Here is a 22,122-nt window from a genome sequence, read left to right as displayed (position 1 = left end):
GTGACATCATCAAGTACGCTGGTGTTCCAATTGTACTCCCGTGCGGTCTCGGCAAGTCCAGTCTCGCCGAGAACGCGAGTATGTACTTGCTTACTTAGAACTGAGAAAGGTCCAGTGAGTGATTCGTAACAGGAAGGGAGGGGGTGAGTGAGTCAGTGATTCGTAACAGGAAGGGAGGGGATGAGTGAGTCAGTGGCTGTATCCCAATTCAGGGTACACGGCAGTGCACTACAGGCATAAATCTAGACCCCTAGATAAAACATTATGGCATTATAGCAGTGACAACTCCTCCACAGTAGCAGGTGGGATTTTTCTTTTTTGAGGACGGCTCCTTTTACCTTTCAATATGGATGGTCTGTTTATGTTTTGATCAAGAGCCTTTTTTTGGGCAGCTGAAGAGGAGAAGTCTATCTTATGGCCAACCACTGACTGTATCTTGGTCACATTACCCAGCAAAACCCAGTATGCAGGTTCATCTGTAACAGTCCTTGTGCCACGATCAACACTGCTGCTTCTACATTAAACAGAAGAGCAATGACGTGGGTACAGGTCTCCGCGACTCCGGCCTTACAGGTGCAGTGGGCGGCTTCAACCCATGGCTGCAATGCTGGTTCATTCAGTCTTTGAGAGTGCAGGACCTGAAACACAGACAAAGTTCATTTAAAGACAAGAACTATGAGTCAAGGCCGACATAAATGTGTTTAATCTACTTTATCATAAATGTAACAAAGTGTTTAGAAAGTTAGCACATACATGTAATTTTTCATTTCTTTATGTGTCCATCTATAGAACGCTGCATGTTATAGTGTAAATCTGCCTGTTCTCTGTCAGAAACCTGCCTGCAGAAAATGAACCTAAAGCATGTAATGCAAGGATGTAATCACTTTAGAGATGGAGAAAGCATAAAGTGACAATTATGAATCACTTAATATGATAAGGAGATTCTGCAGGTCATTAATCGATGTATAAAACTAAAATAAAATGTATTTTTAGTGACACAAGATACAAATATGGAAGCAAGATGTATAATTAGAATTATTTATAATAAATATGAATTAATAATGAATCAAATGCATCCTTCATTTCCCTGAATTCACTGTACCAGTGCACCTGCACATGTGATGTGACAATAGAAGTGATTTGATTTGAGAGTTCAAACTCACTGCTGTAATAACGTATAATGATTAATATAATAACTATGATATTGGCCATATTATATTTACACTGACTTTAGTCTCATGAACAACATTAACTAATTGTTATTTACTAGCTAATCTTAAATGACTGTTCAGTACAGAAATGAAGCCCAACAATCATGTTTTACAGTCCTGTGGTCTCAGCCTTAGATACTTATTAAATCACACAGAGCTCATGTAGAAACAAACTAACAAACAAAATATGTTCTCCTTCATTTCTGTCAACCACACGTTTCCAGCTATCATGGTTGCTAGACAACCTGGGCAGCGCGACGGAGGCTAGACCGTCCCATTTCACAAGCCTCGCACTTCTGGCCTCAGCGGTCTTTGAGTACGCGGCCCTTGAGGACCGTTGAGGCTGCGTACTTTAAGGCTGCAGACCCTGAATTGGGATACAGCCAGTGATTCGTTCAACTCGTTTGAGCTGTGAGCCAGGAGGGAGGGGGTGAGTGATTCAGCACAGCAAAGGAGGGGATGAGTGAGTGAGTGATTCGCCTTACCCTATGATTCAGCCTAGCAAGGGAGGGGATGAGTAAGTCAGTGATTCGTTCAACTCGTATGAGCTGTGAGCCAGGAGGGAGGGGGTGAGTGAGTGAGTGATTCGCCTTATGCTATGATTCAGCACAGCAGGGGAGGGGGTGAGTAACTCAAATGTGCTGTTAGCATGCTAGCTAAGCGATGCTACTGTGAACTGAGGAGCTATTGTCTTGATGTGAGCTTCTACTCAGGGTTTTTTCTTCTAGTTCAGAGCAGAAATGTTTTTGTTAAGAAACTGGCTGTTGTTTTTTCCCCCCACAATTTTAATTATAAGATAGATATATTTCTACTAATGGAATTAGTTTGCTAACAGCAACAGGGATGAGTCAGTGAGTCAGTTGCGCTTGTGAATCATGATTCACGAGTCAGTAAAGTGATTCTCGAGTACTGAACGATTCGTTTACGAATCGAACATCACTAATCAATACAAATGGCATGGCAACAGGGTCCAAAGGCGCCACAGGTTCTGCATCATGACGTAGCTTTTCTAGTTAGAATAAAAAGGAAGAACAGCAGTTCTGCAGTCAGCAAACAGAGGAAATTCAAGTTTATTTCTATCTTTAAGAAGCACGATGAGTGAGTGCAGAACTTCTACAGTAAGTCAGTTTTTAATGTATTAATATATGCTGGTGTGTGGCAATTATGTAGTAGTTTTAACAACTTAGTGAAAGATATATGCTCTGCTGGTGGATGATGGTGTGCCATCCTTTGTGATTTTCTTTTCACTATGTCAGAAAGCTGTGCACTATTAACAAGAAAATATGTCTGTTATAGCAGTTTTAATGAATATTTCTATAACTTTGTCATCTTTTGAAATAAGGTATAAAATTGTGTTAAGTAATCAAGAATAATAAAAAAGATATACAGTTATGAAGAGAGTCAGTGAATTGTCTTCCTGTAACCGACACCAATTCAATTCAATTCAATTTCTTTATTGTCCCACAAGGGGAAATTAGTTTAGCAGCAGCCAGCTGCTGCAGTAATAATGTGAAACATGCTGTGGTACACTAACTGAGTTATTTAAACGTTGCATGAAAATCCTCTGCAGGATAAACAGGTTATTTTGCTACACTGTGATGGATTAAAAGGTCACAGTTATGTTACATCAAGTGTAGCACAGATTCATATGAATTTTTGCTGATGATGCTGAGATTCATTCTCTGAATTCCACCTTCATACCAACTGTATAGTGCCCAGTGTTGGGCAAGTTACTTTGAAAAAGTAATTATTTATAGTTACTACACTGTTAGACATTTTATTGTATTTTTACAGCAACTTACTGGCAACACTATTGCCAGTAAGTTACTGTAATTACTAATCTACAGTATCTTTACTGTTGTGATGTTTTACAGTTCAACCACTTTACTGTAAACATATATTACAGTATAACAGCTTTACTGTAAACGTGGTTTACAGTTAGAAAGACTTACCGTGATTAAGTTTTATAGTATCACTGTACTGCAAATGTGGTTTATGGTATAACACTGTAATTGTGTACAGTATAATTTGTTTAGACTGTAATTGTGTTTTACAGCATATAAAATAATATTAACATTCATATTCAATATAAGAACATTTACAAAAAACAATATAATTCAATAAAGTAGTCTCAGAATAGTGAATTAAACCAACATTTATTGTTGATATTTTTTTAACAAGAAAAACATTTTTCAACTGAATAAAAACAATGTCAATAACCAAAATAAATAGAAGCGTACATGAAAACTACACAGTCCTTCACCTTTCCGTGTCTGATTTTTTTAAGGAAAACAGTTTTTCATTCCACTAAAAACAGGACAAACCCACCAGCATGAACATTAAATAAACTATTACAATTGTAAAACAAAAATCATTTACAAAATGTAATAATTATCAGTGGGTCCCAGGAAATAGAATGTGACATGGGATTTAGATTTCCGTTACCAGGATGGTCGGGTTCAGCGTAGTCTTTATCACCACCTGTCAAAGACACATCATCAATATTCATGTTTGCTCAGGTTATTCACTTGTTCACATCTGTCTGAGATCATTCATACTGTTGTATGGATGTGTGTACAGTATGTATATAATTATCAGCTATGTAAAAGATATTATCATCTCTGTATTCTTACCTAGTTGGAAGTCCTCCATTCAAACTCAGAGAGCCGCTGGAGGAAGGTGGTGATCCGAGGGCTGATGCTTGTAACCTTCCTCTTTACGACACGACCTGTCTTGCAGCTTGTACCAAGTTTTGCAGGGCATTTTGTTCCCATGTCTGGATTGATCCTCACAAAGAACCTTTTAACGGAAAAAAGGCTGCTTTAATTTCAAAATTAAAACATACATTACAGCAATCACCTATATGTTTCTGCAACTGTAGTCAAGCTATCACATATATTTCATTCTTAAATGGTGTAAGCTTTAATGGTGTAAAGTATTTACCTCTGTATCATCTCCTGTGTGATGGACGCTGACTCCTGATACTCAAGGTTGAAAACGTAGTATGACGCAAAGAAGACAGCAAGGGTGCTGGCAAAGTCATGCATCTGCTCAGGCTCATAAAATACCTTGCCCTCCAAACTGATCATCCAGCGGCTTGCAGACATGAAATTATTCCCTAAAAACAGACAAGAGTCCAATAAGACAATGTGCTCACCCTTACAAATAAGGTTTCCACAAGAATGCTGGATAGCAGGCCTCACACTGTAAAAAAATAGAATCCACACAGTTTGCTGCTATTTCTCTTATTATTTATTATGTAATGAAAATTATGATCAATTACAGGAAAAAACTGCCTAATGTTTTGGCATTTTGGCCTGTGCTGAAATGTTAGGCTGTTTTTTCCTGTTGGTCATTGTGTATAATAAATAATAAGAGAAACAGCAGCAAACTGGGTGTATTCTATTTTTATACAATATAAAACAGACAAACCCCTGTTAAGTAAGTTGTTGTGGGTACAAATACCACAATAATTACATAGATTTTTTACAAAAATATTACAAGAGGATTGAAACTATTTACTTACCAAGCGCTATTACCCTTGGTGTGATGGGTAAGGTCATCTCTCTCTCAACAGACATCTTGGTGGAAAAAGCCTTTAAAACACAAACACTGAGGCTACATCACACTGTCAGCGCAGCCAGCAAGGGCAGGAGGACAGCAATGCACCACACTGGGCGGGAAAAGACAGAGAGACAATTGTTAATTTAATGTTGCATTTATTTAACCCTTGAAAAATATATTTACATAAGTAAATAAAAGAAAAAAAAACACACAACCCATCTTTTCAAGAATAATTCAACTAATTGCTCTTTTGACCAACCTAACACAGACGTTACACGGTTTTCCTATGAAAAAGACCCTGGAAGACGTTGTATTAAAGGAAAAAAAACATGCTCCCCTTCCCACTTAAAAAAATAATAAATATTAAACTTAGGTTGGAGTTCCTCATGCCACCAACCTAATGTTATATTAACTTTTTAGTGTTGTGTACTGCAGCTCACACAAAATTAAAGCAGGCTAACCTACATGAGCAAGCTCAAAACTGGATAAGATTGTTTTAGCAGTCTCTAAATTTCCAAAAAAAAGTTGTCTTTCTTTATTCTCATTAAATGTGTATTTTTACCTGCTGCTTTAGCTGAAGCTAAATGTCCCACTGTTAGCATGGCCAGCTTCTCAATAGTCATAGAACAGAAGCGCAGGAGGACAATGCACCACACTCGGCGGGAAAAAGACAAAGACTGTCGTTGTGCCTGTGTTCTTCGCCCCTCCCCGTGGAAAATATATATCTAAATATATATTTAAATAAGAAAAGAAAAAAACACACACAACCTATTTTTTCCAGAATAATTCAGCTAATGTGCTATTTCGACCAAGCTAACACCGATTTTAAGCCCCCCCTCCCGTCCCCCCACACACAAAAAATATATATGCTCTTAAGAATTAATAAACGAGTATGTTAGGTAGGAGAGTCCTTTGCATTACCTTATGACGTCCTGTTTGCAGTTTCCACACAGAGGTCCAACAATAACAGGTGCAAAATCTTTTGTCCTCTCGAGCATATCGTAATGAAGAGTTAACAAAGTTGGACTGTCTTTCCTCTCCTGTCAATCACTGGATCACAGGTCATGTCAGTCAGGATATGGAGTGGTGGTTGGTAGAGGTAGGTGGGTGGGCGGGGCCAGCATGCATTCAGTGTGTGTTTCACTAAGTTGGGTTGACTAGTTCCCAGAAGAGTTCTGTACATGTTGCACGTTCAGTAAATGAGCAATTCAGTTACTGCTCGACTGAGAAGCCTCCGCCAAATTATTACAATATTCTCCACTGACTGAAGTTCGCCTTTGGCAACGCAGTGGCAAGCACACATTTGCAGCAGCTGTGCATGTGCATACAACTGCATGCAGCAGATTAGATGATCAGAATTCTTGAACCTTACACACAGGCAAGTCCCCTAAAAAGTCAAAACCATAATACTTTCACTGGTATCATACTGACAAATGGCATAGGTTGGAGGAAAATCTGGAAATGGTTGGCAGTGAAAGAGTTAAAATGTAATGCACTATTGCAACCAACCACTGAAAGAGTAAAAATACACAAACAGTATGATGAACCATTCAAATCACATAATACAGTAGCACTACTGCTAATGTGTTAACGGTAGGTATAACTACTACCGCAATTTTAAAAAATACAGTAAGTAAATGTAAATAACCTTAATATACCCATAATGCAAAGCAAATTACAGTAATTAACTGTAGAAATGTTTTCAGGTAAGTTACTGGGCATTTTGTGGTATTTTACTGTGAAAAATACAGCAAAGGTTAACAGTGTAGTTACTTCTTCAAAAAAGTAAGTGAGTTCGTAACTGAGTTACAAGATTCTAAAAGTAATTAATTACTTGAAAAGTAACTATTGCGTTACTTAAAAAAATTGTTTAACTCTCTGGTGTCCAGGGTATAATTGGTCATTTTTTAATACATTTGATGTTTCCTCTACATTTCACTTTTAAAAACTAATTACTTTGCCTTGTTTGGTATCATCCTTTTCAGCACAACCTCACGTGTCTGAATTTACAGTTATGTTTTCATTTTGACATACTGTATTAACACAATTGATCTAAAATAAGACAAAAAACATAAAATCCGAGTAGAAAAAGTTATATTTTTTACTGTAACAACCACAAATATGTTTATTGAATCATATTTCATAACTTTAAATGCAAATATAAATTGTCAATTTTAAAATCAAATGCACAAGTTTTGCAAACAACAAAGTTATTTGCAGTTTCAATAAGATGCCACACAAATTATTTGTGCCACTCCAAAATAATAATTTCTGTCCACTATAAAGGAGAACATTACAAGCCTGACAGCAGGAGGTGTCAGGCTCCTACCTGGAGACAGCAGTCGCCTCATTGTTCTGACACACAACACAAAACCATCCCCAACACTACACGCTAACTACAGAAGATTAACTACACACTCCAAACATGCTAAACATCGCAAATCTCTCACATCTCAAAATTCGCTCTCTCTCTTTTTCTGCTGTCTTTCTCTCTCACCCTCTCTCGCCGTCACTCCTAAAACTTCCCCCTCTTCCTAAACAACCAAATGTCAAGTTGCCCATTTTTTTTGATTAGTTGACATGGTTCATTTTTCCACCAACACGAACGGGCTGTTTTTTGTTTTGTGTTTTTTATTTTTTGCTCATAAGCAGAGAGTGCTTGCTAGCGCTGTGCTCAGACAGTAAACATGACGAAACTATTGAGGAAAAAACACACATATATATTGTTTATCATGACTCTGGTTTTACGTGGCCTATCAACACAATTTAAAAACTGGTATATATCACCTTGTTGCTTTGTCATCTTAAAGTGGTCGTGTGATTGGCTTACCACGACTACTTTATTCTTCCTCAGTCAAACAGCAGCACTCATGCGATTGTTTTGCCCCCTTAGCTCCAGGTGTTGTGCTAGACAGTGATCGTGATTGCCGTCCGCAGGAGCGCGCACAGCTGCGTAAAGCTGTAGCGCCCAGATTACTTATTTAATCTGATATAAGGTGCGGTAAGCTGAACACAGCTTCAGCCGTCTGTTTGTTGGAAAATTTTAACGCGACCGCACCACATTTTCTTGTTAGTAACTGTAACTAACAGAAGGTTGAATGCTACATGAACAGTATAGAAACTTATACAAACTTACAAACACTGGTATCAGAGCTCAAATAGAATTCACCTATGAACTTTGGGGCCTTTTATACACTGCAGCACACCTACACACTCAGAAATTAAAGTACAGAAATGTACCTATAGGGGTACAATGGCTTGTCACTGGGGTGGTACCCTCTAAGGTACCATTCTGTACCCTAAACTGTGGGTACTGATTTGTACCCTTGTAATTTGTACCTTTTACACGTCAAACCTGTACTTTAAAGGGCAAAGTTGTACCCTTAGTATAAAGTACAAAAAAGAACCCTTAAAAGGAGTACAAAAATGTCTTTCTAAAGGTTCAGTATCTACACACAGATTTCCTATATTTTTCCTCTCAGGATTTGAAAAATTGAAGATACAAAGTCAAAAATACTTGTCACATTTATTACCTTCTTAAATACATTGCTTAACTGTTACATACAAACTGTTATCAACAGAGTATGTGTCATAAGCTGCAACATCAATTTCCTGTCCAGGTTTTAGCAACGTCCATTCACTATCAACTCTAACACTGTATGAATGAAAATGGTTGTCATATAACAGAGGAATGAGAATTTTTCCACAAAAGACCCACATTGTGTCAATATTAAATATGTACTTAATTTGCCAGAACAGAGGAATCTTCTCTGAATGCAGTACATCAATGACAAACACATCTCTTACACAGTATTTGACACTGTTCACAATTACTTCTGACACACGCTGGAAAGCTTTCTTAGCACTATCAACTTCAGAAAAGCCACAATAGACTGTCAGTGCTTGTTGCAGTTCCAGTGGTAATGACAAAAATGGTGTAGTCACACTTTTTCCAAAAACATTTTCAAATTCGCCAAGTAAACTTTTGTTAGAAAACTCCCAGCACTGTCTGAACTGATGTCTGTTGCTCAAAGTTGTAGCAATGTTCATAAAATTTCTACAATTGCGGGACAACGTTTTGAAATACTGGTGCTTACTTTCAAATCTCATACACCATAACAAACGTAGAGGGCCGAACATTTCAATCAGTCTTGCATAGTGGATTAAATAATGACACTTTGGTGTAATTACATCCCCAAATACACTTTTCAGTTTTGTGAGAAACTCATGGACAAGCAACTTCAACAATAAAATATTCTCTTTTCGCACTTTTTTAGCCATTACAATCTCTGTTATTTCACGACATAGAAGAAAAACATGCCAATATTTACAATTAGGTGGCACACGGTCTGCCATCAGAAATGGCAGCAATCTGAACAGGCACCACTTTTGAGATGCTGATCCAACAATACCAACACTCTGAAGTCTCTCTGATAACTGTACTGGTTTGTTTGTTTTGTCATTCTGACCGATGGGCATTTTTTGCAATTCTTCATTGATCTCTCTAATTGTAATATGCTTCTCAGTGTGGGCTTTACAAATCACTAGTTTCATAACTAGAGGAACTACACCTTCCAGCAGATCATGCATTACATCAGGTGGTAAAGCTTGCGTAACACTGAAATAACTCAGTCTGTCAAAAGGACATGAACTATTTACACCATATATTGTTTTATCATCCGGAAATTCTTGGATTCGTGCAAGATGATACTGGTGAACCTCTGATGTTCTTAAAACAAAGCTTTCTTCCTCAAAGGATTGTTTCATATCTTCATAAGAAGCCATGCAATACCGACAAATTCTACCAGTGTTAAATGACATAGAAAAACCACCAATCATGTGAGCTGATAAATTATCACAAGATAAAGTTGCAAGAGCAGCATGAATAGTGTGTTCAGTTTTATCAATGGTAAAAGTAAAGCCATCAGTGGAAAGTTTTTCCAAATCATCAAGCAAAGGTTTAAGGATAACATGCCAACCACACCGCTTAACGAAAGAATAGCGTACCAATAACGCTAGATGAATGTGCCTCTGCTGAGAAGTGTACCTTTTGTCCAAATTGCCTACAGTGTAATAAAATGCACTAAGTTTGTGTTTGGATCGTTTAGATCCTAGAGGATTAAGTACTTCAAATTCATCCTCATAAAAATGGAGTCGCAGTGCATTTGGGTTATCCTTGAAGAATTGATGATGTCTGAAGATTTCTCCATCAGAGTAATCTGTTAGAAATTCATCAGTTTCCAAATTGCCACTTGAAAAAATGTGATCTTGTATGTCTTCATGAGAAAGATAATTTTTTAGCACCTTATCAACAGGCACATATGAATACGAGCCAACTGTATGACCCACAGAGTCTCTTAATTTGCAATGAACAGGCTCTGTCATGTTGAGCTTTGATTTGCAATGTTCTTTGACCAAATAAGGAGATCGAATAGCTGTTGAAGCCTTCTCAAAAAATTCATTTGAATGCAGGACATTTTTAAGCTCTGGACACAAAGACACATCAAGACCCATTTTCTCTAAATGATATGCTATAAAAGCATCGTAGTTCTCCTTGAAAAAACACATCAGAAAATTTACATCTTCCACAATTTCTTCCTGAACAGAGACTGGTAAAGAATTTTTCTCTCTGCACTTAAGAATGAACTTGAAAAGATTGTCTCTGAAATTTATCAAAAATTCATCCCAGGATGGAGGGGTTTCAATATTTTCAGTCATGTCATTTGCAAATTCATTTGGGTGTGGACTGACTACCTCCTGCTCATTTTCATCTAAGTCTTTATGGGGACACAACACCTGTTCTCTGTGTTTCCTATACACATGTCGTCTGAAAGATTCATATTTTTTGAAGGAAGAACAGCAGTCACTGAGTCCACAGGTTATATCAAAATTGGCATCATGGGAATGAATAAGTCCTATGTGCTGAATAAGCTTTGTCAAACTAAAGGTTCTTCTGCCACATTTGGAGCACTGATATGGCTGAGGCATGGTGGTCAATACAGAAGATTTATTTGTCTGGTGACTGTGATTGGCAGAGGCCGGTCCTCACCCTCATCTATTTTCACAATGTACTTTTGGAGAAAAATCAGGGTGTTCTTCAGATGTTTTGGATAAGCAAGGTTGAAGACAAAATACAAGCAGAAAGAAGAGATGATTCCTTCAAAAATACACGAGCTTCTGCACACTTCACTGCCATCCAACTTCACAATGTTTGGAGCGCTTCTGGAGAACACTGGTTTCCAGTCTTCATGAAGTAGCTGCACAGTTGGATAGGGGGTTTTCGGATGAACCTTTGAAGTCAAAAGAGAAGGTAGAGGAAAGCAATATCTTAGTCTCTTAACAAAAGATACATTTGTTTTCCTTTTATATAGACTAAATATTTTAATACACACACCTCTCCAAGTATGACAAAGAGATCCAGTTTCTCCTTGAAGACGTATGGCAGGAATAAAAGTGCAGCCCTTGTGTCAAGATCTGCCAAAAAAACCCAAAAACAACACAAGATCACCCATGCATTTTATCTGGCATTTCCAGTTACCTATAAAAATTATATAAAATGGAAGCCTTGAAAGCAAATACCTGGTAGGTCATCAGTGAGAGCCTCCTCTCTTGCATCAAGGTAGAGCTGGTAGAGTGGGGTTTTCCCTCGTGTAACGTCAATCACCTTTGCTGCAACACATGAGAGCCCTTCACGAAATCGCTGGCTTACATTACCCGTTGTTGGTTGGATCCACCCGAGTTCGTTGCACAGCTACAAGTAAAAAATTAATTTTCAGTACAAAATAACAGTGTATGAAAATGAAATAATCTAAAGTTGATATTAATTATGTATGGTGCTGCATAATTATTTTTTTTATAGAATTTAACAACAATACTGTAAGAAGTTACATGAACATACAAAAAAAGGAAAGAGGGACAGATGAAGAAAGCAAGGTCAAGGGCAAATAAAATTTACTACTATAAACATGTTAAATGTGACAGCTATTTCCAAGTTCAGTTCAGCTTTCTGACTTACACCAGTAGGCATCCCTAAGAAGGGGTACTTCTTCAACACATCCTCCACAGGCATACCATCTGCAATTTCTTTTTGCCGCCAAGCAAACGTTTGCTGCATACGGTTATGAACCACCATGGTATCTGGTTGCATCTTCTGATATTGGCACTGTAAGACCTTTAAGTGGGCGTCGATGGATAATAAATCCTCTCCTTGGACGCATGGTCCCTTGAAAGAAAGCAAGAGTGAGAAGAGAAAGTCAAAACAGATTAGAAACCCAACATAAGACTAAATATACAATTAGAGCTGACACGATCTGTGCATCACAAAGAACTCGTATTGTTTAAAGTTAACCGATACCATGAACCAATATTTAAAATATGGAAACTCTGAAATAATTTCACATAAAATCTTAATTGTTAACTTGAAATTTTAGTTTTGGAGTCATATTTAAAATGTTGGTTTTTTTTAAATCTAGTTCACCCTCTTTTAGCGCCTTCTAATTAATAATATTTTGTGAGGTAGAAGTATTAGCACTGGTACTTTGTATTAGCAAGTGCTCTAATCCAAGTATTGGTATAGTTTTGGTTTGAAAAAAGGGGTACAGTTGCATCCCTAATCCTTAGTTTTAGATGTAATAACAGAGGCAAGAACATTTTATAGCTCAAGATGTCCCTCACACCAACCTGACAAACATTTCTCTGACTTGTTCGTTGACATTTATTAGGCTGCCCTCTCCTCGTAGAACCAAACTTCTCCTTACAACGCCTCACTGCCTCACTGTCGACTAGTGGTGCCCGCTCTGATTTGAATTTACGTCTCAAAGACATATGCCATGTGTGCTTGTTGAACAGAAACATAAGTTACTGTAAAAACAATCTACACAAAATACACCCAACAAAGAATCAGTAAACATACTTCATACAAACCTACTGAGAGGCTACAGATTGTCTTACTAACAAAACAAGATTGAAAAAAGCTTCACTTTTACTTTGTAATCTTGAAGGAACCTTATGCAAATTTTAAATTTAACTTACATAACCATTTCCCTCACGATCCTTGAGGAAAGGATACTTCATTACCAGCGTCTTCACAGCTTGCACATATTCAGAATTTGTGGGATACCTGTAATATCAGAAGAAACATAAGTGTTAGAGCAACTGCTGACAAACAAACTTTATCAAGTGTCAGTTATTGTTTCTTAGTAATGTAGCGTTTATTTTCAATATGACAGATTCAGCTTTTTCTAAAGCAACAAGCTAACATTACCCTGATTAACTTACATAGTATACTGTGCCACAGCTTCATATAGAACTCTGATTATTGTGTGTCTGTCCCTTGGATTTTTATGGCACGGTTCTTTGTTGTCCAGTTTTAGTTGCAGATTTTTGGGAAATCTTGGAATTTCAAAAGAGGCTGGCAGTCTCAAAGTATTTTCATTGCTGTGAAAACAGTTAAATGTTTGTTTTTATTGCATGAATTGAAGTATAAAACACTACAGTAACAATACATATGGTAGGAAAAATGATCATATTAACTAAATCCTAAAAGTGCATAATGGCCAACATGTATGTTTCAGACATACTAACTTCATTATAAATAAGAAAATACCTTATTGAAGTTGACGAAGTAGATGGTTGCCAGTCTTCTGGAGAGACAGTCTGTAGAGTCAGCGTCACTGAAGATTCCTTCATCCTTGACACAAATTGGTTGAATTTAACCTGCTTTTTGAAGGATCCTTGGAAAAGGTATGCAACCATAGTCTCAGTAAGACCGCAGTCAACTGTGTCACCATCAACCTCATTGTCTGCAAGATAAATGGTAGTACAAACTCTAAATTCCATGTAAGAATATTTAACACCACATTTTTACATGGGTAAAAACCGTATATCACACACATTAAAACCTTTTGTACAACTTCTTTCAGTTCAAAGAAATATTCATTAAAAAAAATCAGTAAATTAAATAAAATAAACCAAATTTTTTAGAGTGAATCCTCTTGATATGCAAAGTTTTCATTTTTAAATTTAGATGTTTGTTTGGGACTACTGGACACAGGAGAGCAGAGTCTGAGCATGCTTTTGTGCCCTTTCAAGTTTGGAAGAAAAAAAAAAAAGACTAGAATGCTGTAATTTGTTAATATTCACTACTAAGGTGACTCCTTTCTCCAGATTTCCGACAGTTTCTGCCGTCTGTTCTTTCAGACCGATTACTTATAGCGATAACACCCGCAGGACCGTATTACAAGCTCAGATTACATGCTGAAAAAGTTCCCACATTGCTGAAAACGGGACTATCAAACCCCAGCTGCAACACCCTTGTTATATTTTAAACAAGTGCGGCGTCAAGATATTTCCTTTAAACGCCGCCCATGTGTGTTAATGGCCTTGGAGTGGATGTAAAAACGTGATTTTATTAAACCATTAATACACTAACGGTAAACTGCATTCAGCTACCAGGGAATCAAATTTCGCGCCGTTCCGCTGCGCAGGGGTTACCGAACCCATAGACTGTGGCCGAACCACATATATAAGTTCAAACTTATACAAATACTATGTGTACACATTTTTCATTTTTCAGAACTGTGACCTCAACTTTACACATGAAACGTTTGTAAAAACGTTTGTAAAAAAGACATAATTTGAGCTAAGAGAGTGCCGAAACTAGCTAAATTGCTAATATACGTTAAGCTAGGCTAAACCAATAATTAGTAATTACGCTACATTTTTCTTTAAATAAAACTTACCTCTGAAACGCTGAGCTTCAGCTTCGGTGACATCTAAGCCCCACTCTTGTATTTTTGTTAAGAGTTCCTCGGTTGAAAGTGAACAGAGCACACCAGGACTTGCAAGTTCGTAATCCATCTCCGTCCGTTGATAAAACAAAATGGCACCTGCTGCATTTAAAGAAAGTTCTAGAATCCACCAGCTATTCGTTGAGTTTCTTCTTCTACTTTTTGTTTGATGTTGTGAGGATGGGCTCAACTCGCACTCCGAGGGTGCTTTTTTGCAATTCATCCAAATACTTACTTAAAAAAAAAAAACGCTCTCTTAAAAAAATGTTTAAATGCATTTTTACTTTTTTTTCTTTCAAATAAATTCGTTGTTCTTAAAGCAGCTTAAAAATAAGGGGGGTTCAGGGAATACAAAAACAACAACAGCAATGAAAATAATAAAAAATAAAATAAAAACACTAAAATATATGCTTAAATCAATACAGTTGCAAATAAATTACTGTCAAAAAGAATAAAAAAAAAACAACCTCTAATCAAAAAGAGCTTAATCAACCTGTACTTTATCTTTTGAAAGAATGGGTACAAATAAGTACTTTTCACAATTAAGGAACATGTATGTACCTTTCAGACGCTAAAAAAGGTACAGATAGTTCCCCCGAGGTCCAATATTTGTCCTTAGACTGTATTAATGTCATTTTTGTACCTTGGGGCACAGTAATGTACTCCTTCCGTACCCCTATTTCTGACTGTGTACCCTGCAGCTGAGCCAGGAACCACACCTCCGCCACACACTCATCCGAGTTTGTGTGTTTTTCCGTCTGACCAGATGCAGCTTTCTGCAGCATCTTTTAAACATCCTTATACTCTGTGGCAGGACGTGGTCTGTGGTGCCACTACAGGGGCGGCACACACCTGAGCGCCATCACAATCACACCTCACCGACTTAAAAGCTGAACTAGGTCCTGCAGTGTTGTTGTTGTTGGTAATGTGTGTTTGTGAACGGCAAACGAGTGTTAACAACAAGATGCTGGAAGCACGAGCATGAAAGTATGCAGTGTGATGTTTACTTACTCATCACCACAATATATTTATGTGTTGAACAGAAATCATATCCTTCCTTGTCATTAAAAACCAATTCTGTAGGATGATTTTCACTAACTAACTCAGATTGATTCTCAGATTGATTGTTAGGAAAAATTGTGGGAAACAGAAAGAAAGTGGGAGAGTATAAAGAGTTATCACACCAGACCCAAGAGCAGAAGACAAAAGTGAATGGCAGCTGTGGCAACTCAGTGAATAAAATCCAGTCATTTTCATGAAGATCTTCTAGACAGAGAAAGATTTAAGGTTGAAAACTGATTCATAACAAGTTCCTACAAAAGTACAGATAAAGCATTAAATCAGCAAGCAAGAAGTGCAAATAGTGTCATAACATACTGTATGAGTGCAGAGGTCAAATAAGAAAATTGTTGACAATTTATTTTTAAACTATGCAAAAGAATGTCTTTATTGAATTGTGGGAAACATTTTTTTCTCCTTTAGCCTGAACCAGAGATCCCCGTCACCATTGCCATGTCTTCAGGACTCCTCTTCAAGCAAGAACAGCAGGGCTATGGCCCTGCCTTCACATTTGTTGAGGTCATATATTATGAGGGGAAAAACACATACACAAAATTGCATGTAGTGGTTATGTGAAAGATGAGAATATACCACATAAGACAAAGCACCACAGAAACCTGCACACAAATACTGCACTCACACAGTTACTTAACATTCACTCAAATTTAATTTATCTTCCTTGTCCTGCTCTCAGGCTCTGAAGGCAGTCAATGCTGAACTCACAAACCATTACCCTGACAGTGAGGAGCTCTTTAAAGTCAAACTCATCAATGACAGCTCATCATCAGACTTTCTCATGAATCGGATCAGTGAACATGGTGAGTTTATGATACCTCCAAACACACTTACTATTATTTCAAATACATGTGTCTTATGAGGAAACTTCTAAATTTTGAGAAAATGGATAAATGGAAACAATTAGACTGAGACTGAGACAATCTTTCCACTTCTAAGTGATTCCGATCAACTCTTGTTTACCCCAATACCTTTTCTAAATCATTCAGGCTTCATTTGTACAGCACTTTTCATGCCCTTCAAATTTTTAAATAGATTAATGACAGGCTTACAATAAGACAACAAAAACACTAAAACAGAATCTTATAAAGTAGAATACACTTGAAAGTGTAAGTACTCTAAAAGCAAGTCAATACAAAAATAATAGATATAAGTAAGTAATAGTAACACTATTGCTAACACTACTCTGATGAATCTAAACAGATTTGGTAAATCAGATTGTCCAGCAGCCTTTTCATTCCTTCTTGTTTGCAGGGCTGGAAGAACTTATCACTCTGTTACCTGTGACTGAAGATCAACTTGTGAATGAGTTAAAAAGAAACAACACCCACCTGTACTTGTCTGATGAACCAAACGGGTTGAAGGTTCAGGAAGCTTTGAATGCAGGTAAAAGTGTTAAATGTTGTGCTAACTTAAAGATGAAGTGCAGTCTGTGCTGTTGTACATTAATGACTCTGTGTGTTACTGTGAATGAATGTCCCTACATCAGGTGTAGCAGCTGCTATCATGTTCACCCCAACAAACATCATCACAGAGTCTGAGAATCAGCTGCGTGTTGCCTTTGATGGCGACGCTGTCCTCTTCTCTCATGAGTCAGAGCTCGTGTTCAAGAGTGGTGGACTACAAGAATACTTGAAGAATGAGAAGCAAAATGTCGAAATTCCAATGAACGAGGTATGAAAGATAGATGATAGAAACACATTCCGTCGTCTTTTAATATTTTTCAAAAAAACAACTAATTTAACTATATGGTTACAGTTATGTTGGCCTTCTGCACTGTTGTAAGCAATATATATTTAATAATAGAAAAGAAAATCTTTGCTAATTACATTCACATAAACTGATATCAGCTAAATTATCCAAATGCACTTTCCTGCTTTGACCAGATTGTCATGTGTTGAGTCTCTGCTCTTCTTCTCTTTTCTTTATTCAGGGACCATTCAAAGGATTCTTGGAGGTTTTAATAAAACTGCAGAAAAAGTTGCATAATAGAGGCCTGTACAAGAAGTGTCCCATTCGTACCTACCTGGTGACATCTCGAGGGGCAGGCTGTGACGGCTACAGAGCTTTAAACACTCTGCACACCTGGGGTCTGGAGCTTGATGAAGCTGTGTTTGTGGGAGGGGCTAACAAAGGTCCTACACTGCAGAGGATCAAGCCTCACATCTTCTTTGATGACCAGCAGAGACATGTTGATGCTGCATTGGAGGTTGGCACAGTGGCATGTCTGGTGCGCTCACAAAACTAACAATAAATAGCAATCTGTTGATTGGATTTTATAACTGCTGGAAATATGTGAACTTGAAAAGTATGTTTCCATAATGCTTCATAAATGCAAATAAATTAACAAACAAACATCTTTATCTCATCGGTGGTCTGTTGTGTTTTTTTCTACAGTATCAATGTTTTATAAATTTTGAATTCTATCAAATGCTTCTTAGTAAATCAGCTGTTTGTGAAAATCAGCTGATGGTTTTCTTTTCACTGTTGAGTGAAAAACAAACCACTTCAACACCTGAATGAGCAGATCAGAAGGGATGGCAGAAGTGATGAAAGCATTTTTTGTGACATTATGTTCATAAAAAATATTTTATGTAAAAAAAAAAGTCTGCACTATGTGATAGAGCTGCAATAGCAGACTTGGATTTCCTCACACAGAAACAATATTTCAGGATGAAGATGCAAAGTATTATTATTGAAATATGTGCTGTTAATCAAAAGAGAGTAAGTAAGGTTTATTTATTAAGCACTTTTCATAGAAAAGCAGTCACAAAGCACTGTACAGAAAGGGCTTAAATAAACAGAACTTCAGGTACTCAGTCAGACAATAAAGACAATACAAAAGGTCAAATGTAAATTAAAGTTTAAGATTTAAAAAAAAAGTCCATCTATGAGCCCGTCTATTACAGTGGCTGTGATCAGAGTTACGTTACATCAAGTGAAATAGAGGTGAATTTGAAGCTAAGCTGATGATGCTTAGATTCCTTCACTGAATTCCACCTTCACACCAACTTTATAGTGTCTAGTATAAAGACATAAACAGGCATTAAAAGATACAAAGGCATTAACAGTATACTGAGTATAGAGGATGGAAATCTGCAATGACAACTCGTGAAAAATACAGAATGTCTGTACCTTTGCAACCTCTGAAGGTTTCTTGCTTTGATAAGACAGGCTGGATTGTTGATCTGCAGGACGGGCACCTCTATACAGGAAGTCTGGTTCAGCTTTTTTATTGAAGTCCAAGTGTATCCCCTGCTTTCCCTCATATGATAAACCCTGAGAAGCACTATAGGTCAGATCTTATCAGTCACACCAGTTAGCAGCAGCTCCCCTCTTGATCATTGCACTTGTTCACCTGGGATGATTTAAGAGGCCTGGAAAGAAGGCACCAAGGGACTGTAACATTAGAAGGTGGAGTAGCCTGTATGAGCTTTTTAAACTAAAACTACTTAATACTCACATTTATCCCTTTACTCTTTCACAAAGGATTAAGTGTATTGAACACAGTTAGCTGTACTAATGATACACACAAGCTTTACACCATAATAGTTAATTTTAATATAAATGTATAAAAATTATCATCATGAAAACACAACACAATGATTAAAAACAATCTTGAGAGAATAACAAGACTTCCAGTTTTGGCATGAAGCAAATATATGAGTTCTACATGATTTTCAGCTGATGAAACTCACCAACCATCCCACTGCTGCTCCAGCACCAGCAGTAGCTGACAGACCAGCTGCACCTGCAGCACCATGACACAAAGAAGCTGTCAAAAGCATACAACAGATGCAATTATCTAATCTAAAATTATGATATTTTGATGAACTTTTTCTTTTTGCATGTTGTTGCAAGTTAAAATCCTAATGAAACATCTAATTATTAATTTACCTGCTGACTGCAAAGCAGCTGCCACACTTCCAGCTGCCACTCCTCCTCCATTAGCAACTGCAGCAGACGACATCATGCCTGCAGCTATTCCTGCTGAGGTGAAACCAGCAGCTCCCAGAAGGGATCAAAACAAGACATGACTCACCGGGGTCCATGTCTTTATCTGCCCTGTGTCTGCTCTGAAATGGGCTGATTTTTATAGCAAGCAAGGTTTCATTTCCTCGGAAACAAAACTTTATGTTCAGAGCTGAACAACAGAGGGCGACAGAGAGCAACACAAACTGGAGAGTGATTTCTGTTTTTTGTGTTTCTTATCTTTGCTTATATTGGTAAATGCGGTGGTGTTAGTAGTATTTACGAAAGGGTCACATGTATAAAATAAAGAAACCAGTATCTTTGTGGCTGTAGCTTCATGAGAGATTTGCGTCAGATTAAATGCCAGTTCGTCATTCACAACAGTTTTAATGTCGGAAATATTTATAACCAGATGGCAAGATATCACTTTCTTATCAGTAGATAAAATGCAGTGAAAAAAAAATCAAAATAATTTATGCTTAGAAGTAGAATTTGTATCATGTGCGACACTCAGTGTGTATGACTTTGTGTTTTCACTTCAAGCTTTGATGATCGCCTTATTTCTGCCAGTTATAAAAAGCAAGTATGTCAGCCTTGGTACTCAATTACATAAAAATAATGATCAATGTATTATTATTTTCAAATAACAGATAAATAAATAGAATAATAAAATATAAAAAAAATAATAAAAATAACCAGAACACAACTTTAAAATCCATCCATCCATCCATCTTCATCCGCTTTATCCGAGGCCGGGTCGCGGGGGCAGCAGCCAAAGCAAAGAGGCCCAGACCTCCCAGGACTCAAGAGTGGGGAGGAGAACATAACAGCAGTAAGTTGCTTTAATTTATGGAGGGTGTTTGAAATGAGCATTTCATTTAGTCCATGCGATGCCTGCCAGTGAAGGCGAGCACAAAGGTAACAGGATTATTGTGTTTACCTTGGCTACAGTCACAATAACCACTGTGTTAATCACTAATGAGTTCCTCTACAATGCCACACGTGGGGGGGCTTAAGTTATGGCAAAATTAAGCAACATCAGGTATGAAACACGTATGAAGCAGATAATAGCCAACTTTATTTTAGGCTGCACAAAAGAGTCACTCCTTGTAAATATATACATTTATCTACTCTCAAACAAATCCTTAAAAACAAACTATGATAATGTAAAGTGAAAGATGGCAAGTTATAACTACAGGGAGTGCAGAATTATTAGGCAAATGAGTATTTTGTCCACATCATCCTCTTCATGCATGTTGTCTTACTCCAAGCTGTATAGGCTCAAAAGCCTACTACCAATTAAGCATATTAGGTGATGTGCATCTCTGTAATGAGCAGTGTTGGGACTAACGCGTTATTAAGTAACGCGTTACAGTAACTACGTTATTATTGTGGTAACGAGCACGGTAACTAGTTATTATGCCAAAACCGGGAACGCGTTACTCGTTACTGGGATTTAGATAGGCTCGTTATTCGTTACTTCGTGTGGTGGCTATCGCGGAGCTTCCACAGATTCAATAACATTAGCAAGTGGTGGAAGCCAGCAGGTGGATGAAGGAAAAGGGAGGCAAGAGGAGAGACCCGAAGCAGCCGCCGGTCCGAGTATCAGGTGAACTGAACTTCAGGTAAGAAGTTATAACCTGCAGTCTATCTGGGTCAGATATGAACCAAGTTTAGGTGGAGTTTATTTTCGTTATGCTGACTTTTTCGTACTGCGTGCTAGCTAGCATGACGGAGTTTCTATACAGCTGGGTGGCTGCTATGTTACTGATGTTGAACTTTATTTTGTTCATAAGGTTAATTATTAGAGTTGCCAACCGTCCTGTAAAAAACGGAATCGTCTCGCATTCAGAGAAAATATTACGCGTTTCTTATTGAGGTGAAAAGGAACAGTTTGTCCCAGACTTCAGCTACAATGAAAAAGACACAAAGCTGGAGTTATTCTGCGTCTTTGCTGCACAGCTGCCTCTTCTCCTCCTGTTCTCTCCCCTCCCTCTCCTGTTTCTACTTCAATCATGAAACTGATCAATGATCAGCTGATCGGCTTTTCTCTCTTGTTTGTTTATCGCCCACTTTGCGCCAGAAAGAGGAAACCAGCGGATGTCGCGCTAAACAACAGCAGCGCGTTTAAGCTTGATCAGCTGTTGTTAGAATTTATTTAATATTAATTTCTAGTACAGCTGATGTTTGCTGGAGTCACAGCTGTAAACCTGCGGGTCATGATGTCGGTTTGGTTATGTGGTGAGATGGAAACATGAAGACGAAACCAGGAGATGTCCTTACTGAATCATCAGAGCTCTGATGGAGAAACAGGTTTACCTTTTAGGTGACATGAATGAGTTGAAGGGAAGTTATGAACTGTTTCTGAGAGACAAATAACACCAGGATCCTTTTCTAAGTAGCTGACAGCTGGTAACTGTGCAGGTGCGGATCTAGCAAAGTGTTGCCAGAGGTCCATGTAGAGCATTAACAGGGAAAGGGGGGCACAAAGAAATACTTTCTTATTCTCATTT

General features: G+C 37.7%; 2 protein-coding genes and 1 long non-coding RNA gene across 7 annotated transcripts; 1 reads left to right on the top strand and 2 right to left on the bottom strand.

Moving 5' to 3' along the window:
* The first annotated feature begins 1,782 nt into the window (after positions 1-1,782).
* LOC146646192 (cytosolic 5'-nucleotidase 1A-like) lies at positions 1,783-17,985 on the top strand. Its single transcript, XM_085391759.1, has 6 exons — positions 1,783-1,834; positions 16,046-16,141; positions 16,317-16,440; positions 16,892-17,023; positions 17,127-17,311; positions 17,571-17,985. The coding sequence occupies exons 2-6, from the start codon at positions 16,076-16,078 to the stop codon at positions 17,883-17,885; spliced, it is 822 nt and encodes a 273-aa protein (XP_085247885.1). The 5' UTR covers positions 1,783-1,834; positions 16,046-16,075; the 3' UTR covers positions 17,886-17,985.
* On the bottom strand, positions 10,624-14,910 carry LOC146646193 (sterile alpha motif domain-containing protein 3). Of its 2 annotated transcripts, XM_085392195.1 has the most exons (9): positions 14,516-14,910; positions 13,381-13,576; positions 13,053-13,211; positions 12,807-12,894; positions 12,456-12,611; positions 11,791-11,997; positions 11,355-11,526; positions 11,170-11,249; positions 10,624-11,065 (listed from the first exon to the last, which is right to left on the bottom strand). In XM_085392195.1, the coding sequence occupies exons 1-9, from the start codon at positions 14,784-14,786 to the stop codon at positions 10,769-10,771; spliced, it is 1,626 nt and encodes a 541-aa protein (XP_085248321.1). In that variant the 5' UTR covers positions 14,787-14,910; the 3' UTR covers positions 10,624-10,768. The 2 variants fall into 2 exon arrangements, with proteins under 2 accessions (XP_085248321.1, XP_085248322.1); XM_085392196.1 differs by lacking the exon at positions 12,456-12,611 and having other exon boundaries at positions 14,516-14,907.
* Positions 17,986-18,351: 366 nt separating the features above from the next.
* LOC146646191 (uncharacterized) lies at positions 18,352-19,976 on the bottom strand. Of its 4 annotated transcripts, none has more exons than XR_014908858.1 (3): positions 19,535-19,976; positions 19,336-19,412; positions 18,352-19,014 (listed from the first exon to the last, which is right to left on the bottom strand). It is a non-coding gene; the product is annotated as an uncharacterized LOC146646191 (long non-coding RNA). The 4 variants fall into 4 exon arrangements; XR_014908859.1 differs by having other exon boundaries at positions 19,336-19,388; XR_014908857.1 differs by having other exon boundaries at positions 18,352-19,412.
* Positions 19,977-22,122: the final 2,146 nt, after the last annotated feature.

This window comes from Rhamphochromis longiceps, linkage group LG19, assembly GCF_057381845.1.
Source record: "Rhamphochromis longiceps isolate RC_006_pf linkage group LG19, R_longiceps_female_GT1.1, whole genome shotgun sequence".
Lineage (NCBI taxonomy): Eukaryota > Metazoa > Chordata > Actinopteri > Cichliformes > Cichlidae > Rhamphochromis > Rhamphochromis longiceps.
This window is presented reverse-complemented; position numbering and strand designations above follow the sequence as displayed.

Bases quoted from the DNA above. Each gene is read 5' to 3' on its own strand.
- LOC146646193 (XM_085392195.1), bottom strand. From the start codon at position 14,786: ATGAATTGCAAAAAAGCACCCTCGGAGTGCGAGTTGAGCCCATCCTCA. The intron at 11,998-12,455 runs GTTGGTGTGAGG...CTTTCTTTCAAG, and splicing joins GTCAGAGAAATGTTTGTCAG to GGACCATGCGTCCAAGGAGA. The intron at 11,250-11,354 runs GTATTTGCTTTC...TTTTTTTGGCAG, and splicing joins TCTCACTGATGACCTACCAG to ATCTTGACACAAGGGCTGCA.
- LOC146646192 (XM_085391759.1), top strand. From the start codon at position 16,076: ATGTCTTCAGGACTCCTCTTCAAGCAAGAACAGCAGGGCTATGGCCCT. The intron at 17,024-17,126 runs GTAAAAGTGTTA...TCCCTACATCAG, and splicing joins TCAGGAAGCTTTGAATGCAG to GTGTAGCAGCTGCTATCATG. The intron at 17,312-17,570 runs GTATGAAAGATA...TTCTTTATTCAG, and splicing joins TCGAAATTCCAATGAACGAG to GGACCATTCAAAGGATTCTT.